This window comes from Amphiura filiformis, chromosome 2 (assembly GCF_039555335.1).
Source record: "Amphiura filiformis chromosome 2, Afil_fr2py, whole genome shotgun sequence".
In the NCBI taxonomy this organism is placed as follows: domain Eukaryota; kingdom Metazoa; phylum Echinodermata; class Ophiuroidea; order Amphilepidida; family Amphiuridae; genus Amphiura; species Amphiura filiformis.
In genome coordinates, this window is record NC_092629.1 from 47,425,816 (window position 1) to 47,443,134 (window position 17,319).

Sequence of the window (17,319 nt, forward strand, 5' to 3'; positions counted from 1 at the left end):
AAATTCTATTAAAAAACTCTGTGCTTCATGTCTTTAAATACACTTTTGACACACGATAGTAAATAAATAGTCATCTCTTTTTGCTAAACTGTACACTTTTGCTATACATAACAATTACATACAAGAGTTTCTTTTTATCTTATTGTTTTTAATAAATATACAATGTACAATAGTGCTTTAATACAGAATACACAGAACATATGACATCATACATGAATACTGGGGGAATTATTTTTTGCATGGTTCACAACACAATCAAAATTTTATGGTACAATTTTTATTCATTTTATTTGTCACTATGGTTAATTTCTTTTTTTGTAATCAATAAAATATAATTTGTATTTCATACTCTATTTCTCAGTATATTTCAACTATTAAGTAACTTGTTTGGATTCTAATCACCCCTAATTGAACTCTAACATGTCTTAAACATATGAATGCGGATCAATGTTAAACTTTGACCTTTTAGTAAGTCGAAGTTGACATTGACCTACCGGTACTGCAAAAGTCAAACAAACTTTTGATCAACATTGACCCATTGTCATTGTTCCTATAAAATAAATAAAACATGTAGGAATTTGCCTTACATCTGTAATCAAACAAATATCAAAGCGCTTTACATTCTGCTGCTACTATGATAATTCATTCCATCTGGCTGCTATCAATACCAACACCAGCATGACTACCCCTAACAGCTCCCCATGTTACACCTGGGTGGAATTGGACAAGTGAGATCAAATGTCTTGCCCACAGACATAAATGTTTGCCCAGACGGAGCTTGTACCCACAACCTTGTGCTCATGAGTCAAAGTCCTAACCATCGGGTCACTTACAGACCAACCTTGGTAAACAAACAAACTGTAACCTCCTATGTAAAATATCTCAATTAAAAACAAAAAATGGAATGTGAGAAGCTCACAAAAGTTGACCTTTGACCTATTACAAAAGTCAAAGATGACCTTTTGATAAACACCTGGTTTTAATAAAGCTTACACAAAGAGTACCTTACCTGTATTCAATTACAATAAATACTTAAATATGATAAGCTAAAAAATATCAATGGCTAGTTAGTTTGCACTTTGACCTCTGAACTTTGCCTTATATGTTACTTTTCATTAAATAATCTTTAGATTCAAAAAATATACAAATTATTGTTTGACAATGTATGTTTATGTTATGCAATAAATAAAAATTCAAGTCTTTGAGAGCTTGCATTTCAGAATGGAACAGCTCAACCGACATGACATGACCTACAATTATATGACCTACGACATCTGACATTTAAACTTTGACATTGGATGAGTACTCTAAATACTTGAAATGTACACTGTCAGTTTTATAAAGCACTGTCAATAAATCTGATTTTGTATCTTTTGAATTTTGTCTTGTGAATTCAATAAATATATGAAAGTACTGTATACAGTTGAAAAGGGATGAATAATTTGTGGGCAATACAAATTCAAAAGGCATGAAAGCGTCATTTTGGCTTCGGAGTATTGGAATACTTTTGATGCCGGTGTAGGAATGTTCAACTTTTGTGCTAATTTCAAAACCAATAAAGGCCTCAACGAAGGTGAATTTTAACCTCCACGATTCAGAATTATTCAGCTGCAGGGGATATGTTAGAATTCACCAGCTAAGTTGAAATTCAAAGATTAAATAATGTGGTGTGGAGACTAGTGCAGCACTGTTTCCTCTTGGTTTGTGATTGCAAGGTCAAAGGTCATATTAACCTCTTGCAACTGCAAAGACAAAAGTAGCACTCACCTTTGTTTGATTCGGAATTGCAGGGCAAGGATCATATTATTACCCTTCCATCAGACACATTATTACCTTGAATCAAGTTAAGAAAAATAGAGAGCCAAGATAAGGCCAAAAAAAAAAAAATTGTTTGTTTGTCCTCCACAGCTTTGAAAGGGTCGACGTGCGGGCGGGCGGGCGGATTTTTTTTTTTTTTTTTTTTTTTTTTCGGATTTGGCGTATTTCTGGACCTTGCTAGAGCTAAATGCTACAATCATTCATGGTGACTTAAAAAAAACAACATTTTGTTTCTTTAATATGCAGTTAAAGTTATAATTTGTGTTCATGTCATAGTCTTTTAATGATTTGGTGGACTCTTTTTTTATTTTCAACCATGAAAGAGGTCCAGAGATACTCCAAATCTGGAGAAAAAAAATTGAATTTTACTTATTTTTATAAAAAAAATAAAAAAAAAAAAAATATTGGTCAGGCCTTCATCTGAGGAGCGGGCGGTGGAGGACAAACAAACAACTTTTTTTTTTTTGGCCTAACTGTAGCACTCTGTCTCCCCCTTATTTGGAATTCAGGGAGTTCAACCAATGATTTGGTGCAAAGCTACTACTCTTATGCCAGTTTGGAATGTGGGAATTTGGGATAAATATACTGCAGACACAAGGGTTGCACTCTTTCCGCCAATTTGGGATCAGAAATTAACGTCACTTTCACCCATTGATTTGGGAGTAATATGTGATATGATCTGGTCCATGGAGATCAAAGGAGGCATTTTTGACAATTGAGTTACTCTAATTATTACCTTATACATGTACAAACATTAGGCTATCAAATACAGAAAGAACCAAAGGTCTAGCATACTTGGTTCTAAATTTATGAAGCTTTGTGATGTCTATTTGCTAATATATTTTATTGTTTTTTACTCCATTTTATTGCCTTTATCTCAATTTCAAATTAGCCTCCTTTGGCCTCCATGGACCAGATAATCCTGCAGAGACAGATATCACTCTTCCTCCAATTTAGGATTCAGAAATAGAGATCATAATCCAACCACTGATTTTGGTCTAATGGACTACAGAGATAAAGGTAACACTCTTCCTCCAATTTAGGATTCAGGAATAGAGGTCATATCCAACCACTGATTTTGGTCTAAAGGACTACAGAGACAAGGGTAACACTCTTCCTACAAATTGGGATTCAGGAAATAAGGTCTTATACTATTTATATATACTGGAGAGACAAGGGTAGTACTCTTCCTCCAATTTATGATTCAGGAAAACAGGTCATATCCAACCACTAATATAGGACTAAAATACTGGAGAGACAAATGTAGCACTCATTTTCATCTGATTTGGGATTGCAGGGTAGAGGTTAATCCGCTGATGACGCATATTGGTAGGTTCATTTATTTTCTATGAGGCTCTGTACACGGTGAACAAGATCCCTGGCTACCTGCAGGACATCCTTGGCTTCATGGTGCTCTGCCATTTCTGTTTGGAAATCGAATGAGAATGAAAGTTATGATGGTCAGTGTTGGTGAAGTGAGTTATCCCAAAAAATATATATTTGATGGCGTAGTGCAGAGCTGCCAACATTTGAATCTTGAAAAAAAGGGAGATTTCCTGTTGCAATCAGGGAGATTTGTCAAAATGTGTACATCTTAATGGATGAAACCATTTCCTTTTCAGGGAGATGACCAAAAATTAAGGGTTCTGAAGGTTTAAAAGTAGGGAGTCTCCTGCGAAAAGAGGGAGAGTTGGCAGCTCTGGTAGTGCACATTAGAATAGGACCGTTGCTAGGTCAACTGGCTCACACTTTCTTTGTTACGAACCACTGATCGAAATGATCACAATACAAAGCATATGGCATATCATAATTCGGAACAGGTGTATGAGCCCAGGCTTGAACCAGTAACCAATGGTTCCTAATGTGCACTACAGCAGCAAATTTCTGTTTGATACATGCTTAGAACTTAATTCATGCAAGTGTAGCCCATCTTGTTATCTAGTATAATAACCCTGCAATATTTTGCCAAAGCAAATAGTATAGCAAATAACACAATGCTGCCCCTCCCTGTAAATGAACCAGGAGAGTAATATGTCCTTTGGAGCAGACGTAAAGTCATGGGTCCCATGTACATGTATCTTACAGTTAGTTTTCAAATGAGTAAGGTTCTTGAGCCACTGCCTGCCTCAATCTATCCCGGCTAGTCATTTAGGACTTTAGAATCCACTGTGCATTTGTCTTCACAAGTCTGCACTATCATGGAGGGAAGGAGGGAAGGGAAGGTGGGAGTTAGTGGGATAGCACAACCCAATTTTGGTTAGCTCAATGGCTCTCTCCTTGGACTAACAGTCACTGGGCTATCCTATTTAAAATCCGCCCTCCCCCTGTTGAATATTTTGGAAATATCTTCCACAGGGGGAGTATGAATTTCAAATGGAATTAACACATTAGGCAGCTCCATTTGAATTTCAAACACCCTCTGAGAAAGATTCAACCTGAATCTTCCACAGAGGGAGGGTGACTTTAAAATGGAGCTGCCTAATTTGCTCATTCCATTTGAAATTCATACTCCCCCTGTGGAAGATATTTCCAAAATCTTCCACAGGGGTAGTGTGGATTTTAAATAGAATGGCCCATTATTTACACAAATTGACTTACCATTGAAGAACTTGATGATGTCGGTGAAGTCCATGTTATTATCCAAGATAATATCTCTGTAATACTCAACCAGGGCCAAAGCTATAAATAGCACAAAGAAGCCGGATGCACAGTGCTTGGCTGCCCAGATTGTTTCCCATACAGCAAAAGTGTCATCGTGAGACTAGCTCTGTGACATGAAAGAAACACAGGAAAGATTTTTTGGATACTGAACTATACTTTGTTTCATATCAAGTTGGTAGTGACATTGTGTGCATCTCTCTGGTTGCAGTATTGAAACATCCATGCTAACCTAATCCAACATTGTATACACATACGTACAAGGGTGTTTTGACAGCAACATTTGCATTGCAACTGCATAAAGCACTACTCCCTATTTCAGAAAAATACAGCATTGATCTTTTGGAATTAAAAAAATATTATCTTGTTTTGCCAAATGAAACATAGCTAAATCTTAATCCTTTAGTTAGTTGTAACTAAATAAAATAAAATAATAATAAAAGTCAAATTTTACTATTTGGTCAATTTTTGGAAATAAGGGCCAAATTTTTTTGTTGCTTTTTTAGGGTGTTTTTTCACATGCTGTGACAATCAAGTCGCTGTGACAATCAAGTCTAAAGACTTGTACAAAGTGTAATTTCAATTTATGCATTCTAATTCTACGTTTAGCGGATGACATCACACTTGTAGCTGGGAGTGAAAAAGACCTACAAACTCTGGTAAACCATGTGCATGAGAGTAGTACAACACTGGGACTGAAAATCAACATAGGAAAAATTGAAGTACAGGCAATCACCAAAAAGAACACAAAAATAAATATAAATATCAATGGAACACCACTAGCCCAAGTTGAGGAGTTTACATACATAGGAGGGAAGATCTGTCAATCTGGATCCTGCACCGAGGACGTAAAACTACGCATTGGGAAAGCCACAGGGACTGTTCAAAAACTCCATAAGATATGGAGCGCCAAAGACATCCAGAAGTGGTCTTTTTTGTTGAAATACATTAAAGCTTAAAAAATATACTAAAATAGAACTTGGATATTTTGTCAAGCACTGCTAAAGGCCTATTCAGTGCTTTGCTCATTAGGAGGATCGTAAAAATCATCATTCAGATTTTGACAGCTTTGTTAGTGTCAAAGATGTGCTAACCTGTTAGTGGTTAAGCCAAAAGCTGTATACTAAAGACAAAATATGACATGAATCTGTAATTTCATTTTATTTTACTTAATATGTAGACAAATTAGCTACATGTATTTCAATGGGGCTTCAACTTACTACTATTTTCCTCATTTTCTGCCAAATTTTTCATTTAAAAAATACCTAATGACAATTTTAATGACTTATCCTTCACTTTTAGGCAATTTATATACAATTATTATTCTTTATATCACTGTAGAACTTTAATATATATGCACAAGTATGATTACAAAAATGTGTGTGCAGTTTCCTTGTTCAAATTTGGTTAGCATTTTTCTACATACCCCTCTTGAAATCTAAGAGGAACCAGCGATAGCAGAAATAGAAATGAGTGTAGTCTCCATTTTGATGCATCAACTCAAACATCTCAGAGTCCAAAATCTACAAAGAAAAAGTGTTGAGATAGCAGTCCTTTTTAATGTTTCTTCAATTAAGATCAGAAAACTATTTGATAGAATTACAAGAAACTTATTTTATACTTCTTTACTATGAGTTGGAAAAGAAAACCAGCTGTTTTAATGTGGGAGCAGGGGCACATTATCAAATTTTGGTGGGTATGCTCCCCTAGAATTCAGAGACGGTGGGTCTTTGGGAACTGACGGCATACTTGTAAAAGGGGGTCTTTTGGAGCTGTGAACGGTCAAAATCAAGGGTCTTTATTGGCTTTCTGGTTGAAAATCACCTGAAAAAATGAGGAGGAAGAGTGAGAAAAGTGGGGAAGGAGCAATCCAGGGGTCTTTCAGTTTTCTATTTTGGTCAAATTCAGAGATTTTCGGAGCGGCGAGGACCCAAACAGGGTTTTTTCCTGGGAAGCATATACCTGTATGATCACTTGTGTTAGTGACACCCACAGGGTTTCAATATTAAGTTTTGAGCTACTTAATTTGACTGATGCACTTCAAATTTACATGAAGATATATTGCTTTTAATTAACAATTACACTTTTGCTTAACAACTGCTTTAAATATATTCAACATATATTACAGGTTTCAATTTCCTTTTCCAGGAAAACTTCCATGATGGTCTTACACTCAACAAAAAATGACAATGATGTATACGTTCTGCAATTATTTGTTGAAGATACAATGATATAGGATATATTAGTTGAAATCCACACACCTCCAATGGAGGACATGACCTTAAAATCCCACACAGAGGGGGTGTAGATTTTGAATGGAATCACCCATTGAGGTAACACCATTTGAAATTTACACCCCCTGTGTGGAAGATTAAGGTCATGTCTTCCATACAGGGTGTATGGATTTCAACTGGAATAGCCAACGTAATGGATACTATACACTCTGATCAGCTCGTAACAGGCAGGACTCATAACATTGTGGATTTATATAGAATGGCGTACACACAGCTGGGCGCAGTACATATGCAAACTTTGCTTTGTGTGACCGATTCGGACTCTTGACTATTACGAACTGATCATAGTATGTACCAAGCCAGGGATTTTCGGACGGGCTCGCGGGTACCTGTCCGAGATTTCATTACCCGGGCAGGAAATACCCTGCCCGGGTGCCCGAAATTAAAAAAAAAATTCAGTTATTTTTTGGGGGGGGTTTTGTAGTGTCCCAGGACCAAAACCTAAATGCTAGGATCATTCATGGTTGACCTAAAAAAAAAAATTGCACGATTGTGTTTTTAATATGTTTTAAGCATTCAAATTCAATGCATTTTGAAATCATTAATAGAGTATGACATGTAACACAAATTATCACTTTTCATATTAAAAACACAATCATGCAACATTTTTTTAGGCCAACCATGAACGATTCCTAGCATTTAGGTCTAGATCCAGGGACACTACAAAACCGAAAAAATTAATTTATAACTTAAAAAAAAAAAAAAAAAAATGTTTTTAAATTTCTTTATTTTTTTTCAATTTCGGGTACCCGGTTACCCGCCCGAAAAATTCGCCGGGTACACAGGCACAAAATCCCTGGCTCAGTATGTACCCTCACCCCTAGCCCCTCTTACCATATACATGTATATGACCCCCTCAAAGAGTGAAATTACACCACCATGGGGGAAAGTATGTCTACCTCCATTCCCTTAATCAACCTTACTACCCATAAATCAACCCTAGGGGGTAGACCTTCCCTTACCTGAATAAGTGACCTCATGTTAGCAAAATGATTGTCCATAGCACCACCATGAGGGAAGTTCTTTGACATTCTTTTCATCAACTCACAGAAACAACTATACGTCTTGGCCTCTGTATCAGAAAGAGAGAAAAACGGTCACAAGCAATAATTAATATGTTAACAATCGTGAGTAAGCATCTTTAACTTGATCAAATTGAAGATAGCTCTTGATATGATTACGGGTCTGATTCACATAACCATAAGCCATCATGATTCCTGGTGCAAATGTTTTGTAGTTTCACACACCCACATTCTAACCATGGAGTTTCACACATGCACATCCATACATAATTGCCTTACTACGGCAGTCTTCAAATCACAGAATGAGGGCTATTATACCCCCTTCAATGGCTCAAAGACATTGTTTTTGAAGCTACCTCCAACCATGGAGCTCAACAGATGCCATCAGGCTCCACAGTTGGTATCTGTATAATATGCACACACCCCAACAAGTAAACATACACAAAGGTAAACAAACAAACATCAACACATATGTAAAGGTACATACCATCATCAAATATAACTAATAACGGAGCCACTAGATCACACATCCCCTGAACATAGCCTACATCAAGGTGCTCCCATACATAGCTACACATGACGTTGCGCAGCTTCTCCAGGTTCCCCATGTTGAAGTATGCGTAGTTGCGATCACAGCGTTGGACATCTTTGTCGACGCGGTGGAGGTTGAGACTGAACGTGTCAAGGAGTTCCGTCTGCGGAATAGACAAGCATGTGATGAACTTGTAGTGTGAGAGGACGACCGACTTGTGAGTTAATGGGTAAGCGGCCTGGTCTACCTCACGACGGTGGGGGTTGTGAGCCGACTGACTTGTTCAGTAGGTGACGGACAGTTCAGGGTGGCTAGGAGAGGATTGTCTCACCCGCCTAGCTAGTTACAACACCAGGGTTCCAGCCCCTGCATTAACAAATCAGCCAGTCCAACCAATGGGCCTACCTATACCCAGAGGTAGACCACCAAAACGATGGCTAGATTGCATCAAGGCTGACTGCACCAAATTAAACCTGAAGTCTGTGGTGGAGGCTAGTCACCAATCTATAAACAGACAGAAATGGAGGGCCATCGTGAAACAGATGCCACCACTCAACCCCATGTTGGAGTGAACGGCATAGGTCAAGGTAGGTCAAATCATGCAGTAGTATCAATGCAGTCACTGGCTACATGTATCTCACACTTAAAATTTCTCTGAAACGATCCTCAAATGATGGCATCACTGGGCAACTTCAGATTTGGATCACATCAATTAAAAAAAGAATTTGGATACAAGTTTGCATACAATATTTTTAATTTGATAACAAAAATAATAAAATTACTTTTGAATCATGTTAAACATTGAATTTTGTATTAAGATCGTAGTCAAACGTCAAGACTTACCGAGTACACGCCACCATTTGACGAAGCCGGGGAAGCTGTAGCGCTCTCGGCCGATAATAAGCTCACGGAATCAGGAATATTCAACCCTCTAAGATGGTCTCCAGTTTCATCCTCCTCTTCTTCCTCATCTGCGTCTTCCTTCTCATGACTCGTGCTCCCCTTCCCATTGATCAATTCCACCGTGATTGAATTACGTGCACCAGTCCTTTCTAGCACAACATCGCCCTCAAGAGTGGACGCAGCAGGGGTGGCATCGTCATCCTGAGTAATCTGATCTTTGGCGCTTATGACATCTTTGGCACTACTCGTGGATTGGCGACCGACGCTCAAGTTCAAACTTGTGGAGTCGCCAAACCCTTCGTCACTTGGAGGGCTTCCTTGCGGCGTTTCTTTCCCAGTCACGACATCGGCTCTATCGACAGATGCCTCGCTCATGCTGCGTCCCATCTCACTCTCTAAAGTGTCCTGGCGCGATTTACGGCATTCAAACACAAGATAATCTTCCTTTTGTACAAACTCCCTCTGCTCAATCGTCATCTGTTCGCTCGTAAGCTCCGACATTTCCCTCACTTCCCCGCTTTCGATATAGTCGTCGTTATCTTCTTCAATTTCGAAGACTTCGCTATCGAGACTTGGATCCCGGCCTGTAAGTGGAATCTGACCCTCTGAGCTGTTTTCCGATGAGAACTTCGCCATTTGGTTGTCTTTCTCGCGTTGCCTGATGATCGCCTCGACAGCCATCCATTCAGCAACCACTTGCTCATATGTCAAACGCACGCCCTCATCAATAGAACACCTATCATCAGCAGTGGAACCAAACTTGTAGTGCCCAAGCAGGTATGGCCAAACCTGTGAAATTTGTCAAAAATATGTAACAATTAAAATATTTGCCATGTGAACAATTAACCCCAAATATAAACTAATACAAACCTTATGTAGATTACATTAACTGAAACATAGTGTTACCAGATATTATTATTAAATTATTAAAATGTTTGAATGGTTTAAATTGTCCTTTCCCCCTTTAAAGAATACACCATCATTATATTCAGAAGCCCTGTTCATTGATCCAACATGCAAGACATATTTGTGTAGTTTTTCAACAATTATTTCTAGCAATAACTACCAATTAAAAGGAAGCCATATGTATTGATACCATGTAGCCTATTTTGACATAAAAATGTCACTAGTGACAACTGTCTAAGTGCCCCGTTTTCGCAGGGTCAGAATTTAGTTTTGCAGTGCGAGAATTAATCTTGATTTTTGCAAAATAAATGTGCGGTAATATTTTGATTCTTGCAAATCAACTTCTGTGTACACTACAAAAGTTTGCAAGAATCAACTTTGATTCATGCAAATCTGTTTATGAGAATCTTTGCAAGAATCAATTCTCGGATTCTCGCCGCAATTCTGAGTTCTGACCCCATTTTCAATGTGCCTGAACAAATGTAATTGGTCAAATGTCTAAATAAATTTACCAATTAAATCTTATCTGAGATACATTCCGCATTTAAACTTACATTTAATTATTTTCATAATCGCCCCCAAAATGACTGAATTAAGAGCCTGGAGTACTGACTAGGTCGAATATACCTTGGGTATTATCGTCATGATAGCATACTCAAGAGTTAGCCTAGTATGCTTAAATGAAGGACAGTACTGTGTTTTCTAATTGAAATCCATACACCCCCTATGGAAGACATGACTTTAATCTTCCACACCAGGAGTGTGAATTTCAAATAGGGTTGTCTGATTGGGGGACTCCATTTGAAATCTACACTCCCTGTCCTGTGTGTAAGATTAAGGTCATGTCTTCCATAGGGGGTGTATGGATGTCAACTGGAATAGCCTATTGCTTACCTCTTTCCTGATCTCATGTTGTACACCACCAAAGTACACAAGCTTCATAACCTCAGCTTCATCTGTGATCTGCAAACAAACAAATAAATGGGATTCTTGTGATGAGAAGAATGGTACATACTTTTAGAATAACAACAAGATTAGTTTAAGGCCCGCTCCTCAGATTAAGCCCGCACCAATATTTTTTTTTCAGATTTGGAGTATCTCTGGACCTAGCTAGAGCTAAATGCTAGGATTGCTCATGGTTGAAAATAAAAAGCCCCCCAAAAACATTTTGTGTCTTCATTATGCAAATTTATAATTTGTATTCATGTCATAGTCTTATATTATTAATGACTTCAAAATACATGGATTTATATCCATTTTAAAATCATTAAAAGACTATGACATGAACACAAGTTATAATGTTGCATATTAAAGAAACAAAATGGTTTTTTTTTAAAGTCACCATAAATGATTAAAAAACCAATCTGCCCGCCCGCACCTCCTCTTTCAATGCTGTGGGAGGACAAACAAACAATTATTTTTTTTGGCCTTAAAGGGGGGTAACCCTATTGGTTTTGGATATGGATTGTCTTTAAAATTACATATAATATCAAATATTGTCCCTTTATGCAGCTTTGTGAAAAAAACGAGAGTATTTTCTACGTAAATGTGAATAAATAGCAAAATTTGCAACCCAATACTTGGTATGCATGAATTGCATTCTGGGAAGGGAAGCAATAACATGTGCCGTAATTCCCGTTCGTGATGTGCCATGCGTGCGTGGCGTGGTTGCACTGACACAAGCTCCACACTGTACTAGGTACACATTTCAATACTACTACGGTGACATTTCCCCACAACCAGTCTTTTCGTGTTCGTCTGTATATCGTTCATGATGATTTTTGTATATAAATTATGGCATAATGGCAATAGAGCTCAATAACAAAGCAAAACAGAAATGCCCCGACGCCAATGCTGGTCGATCTGAAGTCTCTTCAGCAGTTATTGCGGTTCGCTCTTTTCATACAATGTGAATGATGTGAAACCAAACTAGCTGTTGAGGAGACTATAATTATCTACGATAAACCTGTCCATAATTCAAGAAATTGGTAGCCAGGAAGGAAGCTATTTTTGTGTGAATTCTCTGATTTCTCCGGAAATACATCGACTTGGAAAATTTCAGGATAGTAATGAGAAAAATACGATCTATTTTGTGATACCAAAAACTCATTAACAATGACAAACATCGGGGGGATGATGTTGTCGATCGGGTTATGGACCTTTAAGACTGTTAATCTTGCAAAATAAAATGGATAAAATTTAGATTTGGTTGTCATATCAATAAATTACTGCTTTAAATTGCTCATGTATGTTAGGTGACCCAGTTCTTTCTATGTACCATCCATCAAACTGAGTATACCCCATAATGGCTTTGCCAAACTACTTTTAATAAAATTCACCAGAAATGGTCAAATGATTTCTCCATTATAAGAGGAGCATATACTGGGCTATTCCTGTTGAAATCCATACACTCCCCGTGGAAAACATGACCTTAATATCCCACATGGAGGGTGCCAATTTCAAATGAAGTCACCCTTTTAGGTAACCTCATTTGAAATTCACACTCCCTGTGTAGAAGATTAATGTCATGTCTTCCATAGGGGGTGTATGGATTTCAACTGGAATCGCCCATTTAGAATTGTCATCCGTCGTTGAAGAGAAAACGGGATCATTAGGCATTAATGTACCGTGATAGTATAATGAGATCATTATGGCTGTTACAAAAAAAAATGTACGTTGTGACAATTTATGGCTGTACTGCTCCATTATAAACATCTCAAAAGAAGTAACTAACCCCCCTTGAATAATGGCCATTATTCAAAAACGGGTGATTGTATTACAAATCTGTAAAATGTGTTGGAAGCAGAATTTATTTCTGCACATTTTGACACCTCATTTGCAGCAATTGACTAAATGTTGACGTCACAGCGTACATTTAGATCGTTGCGGCCCAAGATTTGAAGGTTGCAGTAAATGCTATTGATTTTGTATTCAGTGTAATGGAAGAAAATCTGTGTAATGATATCTGAGTGTTTTTGTATTGTAAACATTTGTATGAAAGTGCAACTTTCAAATCTGGACCTCACTACATTAAATTGACCAGTGTTTTATTGTTTTCTGGGCTATCGTATCAAATAAGGTGTCAAAATGCACAGAAATAAATTCTGCTTCCAACGCATTTTACAGATTTGTAATACAATAGCTCCTTTTTGATAGCCATTATTTAAGGGGGGTTAGTTACTTTTTTTGATATGTTTATAACAAGCAATGATGCATGGAAAAGAGTCGATAACAATACATGCAATGCATCATGCCAAATAAAGGGTGAATTGCATATATCCCACAATGCACTGCAATAAGCAACCTGAATGTAAAAAATCTGCTTACAAAAAGATCTCTATGTTCTAACAACAGTTTGTTGGATCTTTCATGCTTCTTATCACAGGCGTCCTCATCCTTTGGATGGAGATGGTTGTGTCTTTTGCTTAAATTATTTGTTATGTATGTGCAGGTTTTTGATTGTCATTTTTAGTATATCTAAGCTGTTTCACCAGCTCAATATTTTTTTTCCCTTTTTTAAATTTCAGTTTTGTATCAGTATGTCTTAGTTATTTTATGAGAATAATTTTTTACTTTGTGTGTACTTTTATTATAAGTGTCATATTTATCATGGAAGGCCCATGGATTGGCTGTTATGGTACATACATGTAGGTGGGTCTCTCATTTTTCACAGGCGTTTCCATCCTTTGGATGGAGGTGGCGGTGTCTTTGCTTTATGCATTTATCAATGTTTTGTATTGTGCAGCTGGCCTGCTATTTTATGCATAGTTAATATTTATTTATTTTTAAAGTTAAATTCATATGTTATAAATTGATCACGTTTGGTAGTTTTATTATTGTGTAAAGCATATTGAGGAATCTGTGATTCACAATGCGCTATATAAATGCTGTTTTATTATTATTATTATTATCATTATTATTATTATTATTATTGTTATTATTATTATTATTATTATTATTAGGTCTGGCGTAAAAAAATGCTTTTTTTTTCATATCTGCTACCCTGTGTCTAAGTTAAATTAAAACAATTATGACCTATCATTACTAACTTGTTTAGTACCTACACTTACTGATATTGAATCCCCAGCTCTCTTGAATATATGGTTGCAAAGTTATGAACCTTTTATATGTCCATTTTCTTTTTCATCATTGCCGACTTGAACCTGATTGATTCAGGTCTGGTCACTATCAGACTATTATGTCCACATCTCCATTGCATTGTAAGACATGTATTCAATTTACCCTTAGCTCCTGAGAACTACTGCCTTCCTTACATTGTTTCTGATTGGATAATTATGTGATCTACTCATCGGAGTGACCAATGAAAACATAGCTTCTAGATATTTAAGCTCAATCCTCTTCAGCCTTACCCCCATTCTTACCATGCGGCTGATTGGCTCAATAAATCATAATAGTCTTTTTGTAACCAATCAGCTGGTAGTACTCATGGGGGTTAATCCTCTTCAACCCTACCACCATTTTTACCATATTCCTGATTGGCTCAATAAAATCATAATCTTCTTATAACCAATCAGCAGGTAGCACTCATGGGGTTAAGCCTCTTCAGCCCTACCACCATTCTTATCATGCTGCTGATTGGCTCAATAAATCATAATAGTCTTCTTATAACCAATCAGCAGGTAGTACTCATGGGGTTAAGCCTCTTCAGCCCTACCACCATTCTTACCATGCTGCTGATTGGCTCAATAAATCATAATAGTCTTCTTATAACCAATCAGCAGGTAGTACTCATGGGGTTAAGGCTCTTCAGCCCTACCACCATTCTTACCATGCTGCTGATTGGCTCAATAAATCATATAGTCTCAGCATCACCTGATAATTATAATGAGGGCAGATCGCTGAATGAAGTGACAGGCAAAACTGCTACGCACATACCAGCATATTTTTACGGCACAACGCTCAATCGTGTATACGCGAAGGCCAACGATGCTGACGTAATTGTTAGACAAGCAGGATCAAATGAACGACCCTCATGAATATGCAAGAATTCCAAGCATATAAAACACAGGGACTTTGATTGTATAGTAGTAGTGCTTACCATTTCATTTTCAAAGAGTTGATGCCACCTTTCCTCTGTGAGACCATTCTTTGCAGACAGCTGACCTTCTTTTGTTATGATGACTGGGTGAACTAGTCCTGATAAATGTGTCCGCACCGTGCGCAGGTGTCGACAGTGGGCTAACCCTATACATAGAAAGTGCAACAAGAAAGATAATTTATATCACAGAGAAAGAATGTGAGTGTATCAATTAAAAAGACACAAGTTGATACATTTGGTTTTAAGATTTTGGCATTTTTAATAAGTACAAGTTTTTTGTATTTGCTTGCACATCATATTCCCCGTATTTTATTTATTCATTGACTTGCTTATTTATACATATTTGTGATATGATCTGTGAAAACCCATCACATATGTCACACTATTCTTTTTTGTTTTAGAAAGGTAATGAAGGCTACAATCATTTCAGAGTTTTAGCCTTAAAACTATTTCTTTATTTTTTTCAATCCAGTTTTGCTCAAAACTTTTGGTGTTGAAGTCACAGGTATAAAATGGAAATAGTTCTAATGAGTTCTAAATTTCCATGTTTTTTGTCTGTAAAATTAAAATGTCACCATATGTCAGGGATGAAAACAAGCTCTGACATAATTTCCTGAAACTGCTTTAATATTTCCTGAAAATGTATATTTCCCTGTACTTTATTTCCTGAAATTAGGAAATTTCCTGAAGATTTACATCCCTAATATACTATTTTCCACTTACATCCATAGAATGCCCTTGAGATGATTTGTTTCCTCATGGTGTCGCACAAAAGTTTGATGGATGACCGACTACTGCAAATGGGGAAAAAGGAAAAAACAAACAATAAGATCTCTCCTGACCTTTACTTTCAAAGAAAGCATAGAAAAATAGGGAATAGCTAAATAGTTAGTTCAAAGTTATGAAGGTCAATTCTAATACGCTTAGACAATGAAGATTTGCGATAGGAAGGCAGTGGTTTTGTTGGTTTCATGGGCAGAAAAGAGAACAAATCAATGGGTTCTGGGAAAAGTTTTCAAAATTTGAAGGTCAGGTCAGTCCAAAGTTTCAAGGTCACCACCAAGTTCATAGTTTGAAGATAAAGGACAGTTCAAAATTTCAAAGTCAGACCAGTTTAAAGTGTCAAAGTCAGGCCAATTAAAACTTTTCAAAGAATTTCTTTTGTTGGTTTAAGGGGTACTACACCCTCGATAAATTTTTGTGCCTATTTTGCATTTTTCTCAAAAACTAATAACACAGTGGTAACATAAGTTATGTATATTATAGGGGCAAAGACTCCAATTACTACACTGGAATTTCAGTGACCCAAGACAAGCGGTTCGTTATTTATGATAAGAAGAGGTACAGCTAGAATGTACCTCATTTCCTATCATATATATTGAACCACTTGTCTTGAATCACTGAAATTTCAGTGTAGTAATTGGATTCCTTGCCCCAATAATATACATAACTTTTGTTACCAGTGTGTTATTATTTTTTGAGAAAAACATAAAAATAGTCACAATTTACCACAGGTGTAGTACCCCTTAAATTTACATAAGACAACTATTCTATGTGAGCACCCTTTTCCATTGTATCATTTAATCAGAGGTCTTACTGGCTTGACCTTGAATTTTTTTACTTGCTTGACCTTGAAACTTTTAGCTAGAACTAATGATACATGATGTACCTGAAAGAAATGTATCGTCGTAAACTTAACTGTTTGAGTATTTTAACGCCACAATTAAACATAACTAAATAACTGGTGTGGTTGAGGAAAAAATCCGGTATCATATACTTTTTGAATTTTGACAATTGACTACACTGTTCTTAAAATATAAGAATTTTATGAAACTCCCTCATTTTCAAACCTTTCCACGGATTCAAATATCAATCAATGATCTGTATTCGGAGTGCTGTATCACTGCACATCATCATCTATTGGCATTGATATAGATATTTGTGGAATGGATTGAAAATTAGGTAATTTCATAAAATTCTTTTATTTCAAAAACGGAGCGATCAATTGTCAAAATTCAAAAAGTATGTGATAACTGATATATTCCTCAACCACATCAGTTATTTAGTTATGCTTGGTTTATGCGTTAAAATACCCAAAGAAAAATCAGTTCCTGATGATACAGTTCT

At 36.8% G+C, this 17,319-nt stretch overlaps 1 protein-coding gene across 1 annotated transcript in view; it reads right to left on the reverse strand.

Moving 5' to 3' along the window:
- Positions 1 to 3,153: 3,153 nt before the first annotated feature.
- Positions 3,154 to 17,319, reverse strand: part of LOC140141075 (small G protein signaling modulator 2-like) — a 128,282-nt gene continuing 114,116 nt past the window's right edge. Inside the window, exons 14-22 of the mRNA XM_072162848.1 lie at positions 15,916 to 15,986; positions 15,193 to 15,338; positions 11,028 to 11,096; positions 9,168 to 10,016; positions 8,280 to 8,487; positions 7,733 to 7,842; positions 5,903 to 5,999; positions 4,417 to 4,497; positions 3,154 to 3,242 (exon numbers count right to left, since the gene is read on the reverse strand). Of these exons, the coding sequence (XP_072018949.1) occupies positions 3,154 to 3,242; positions 4,417 to 4,497; positions 5,903 to 5,999; positions 7,733 to 7,842; positions 8,280 to 8,487; positions 9,168 to 10,016; positions 11,028 to 11,096; positions 15,193 to 15,338; positions 15,916 to 15,986 (1,720 nt within the window). The remainder of the gene's footprint in view (positions 3,243 to 4,416; positions 4,498 to 5,902; positions 6,000 to 7,732; positions 7,843 to 8,279; positions 8,488 to 9,167; positions 10,017 to 11,027; positions 11,097 to 15,192; positions 15,339 to 15,915; positions 15,987 to 17,319) is intronic.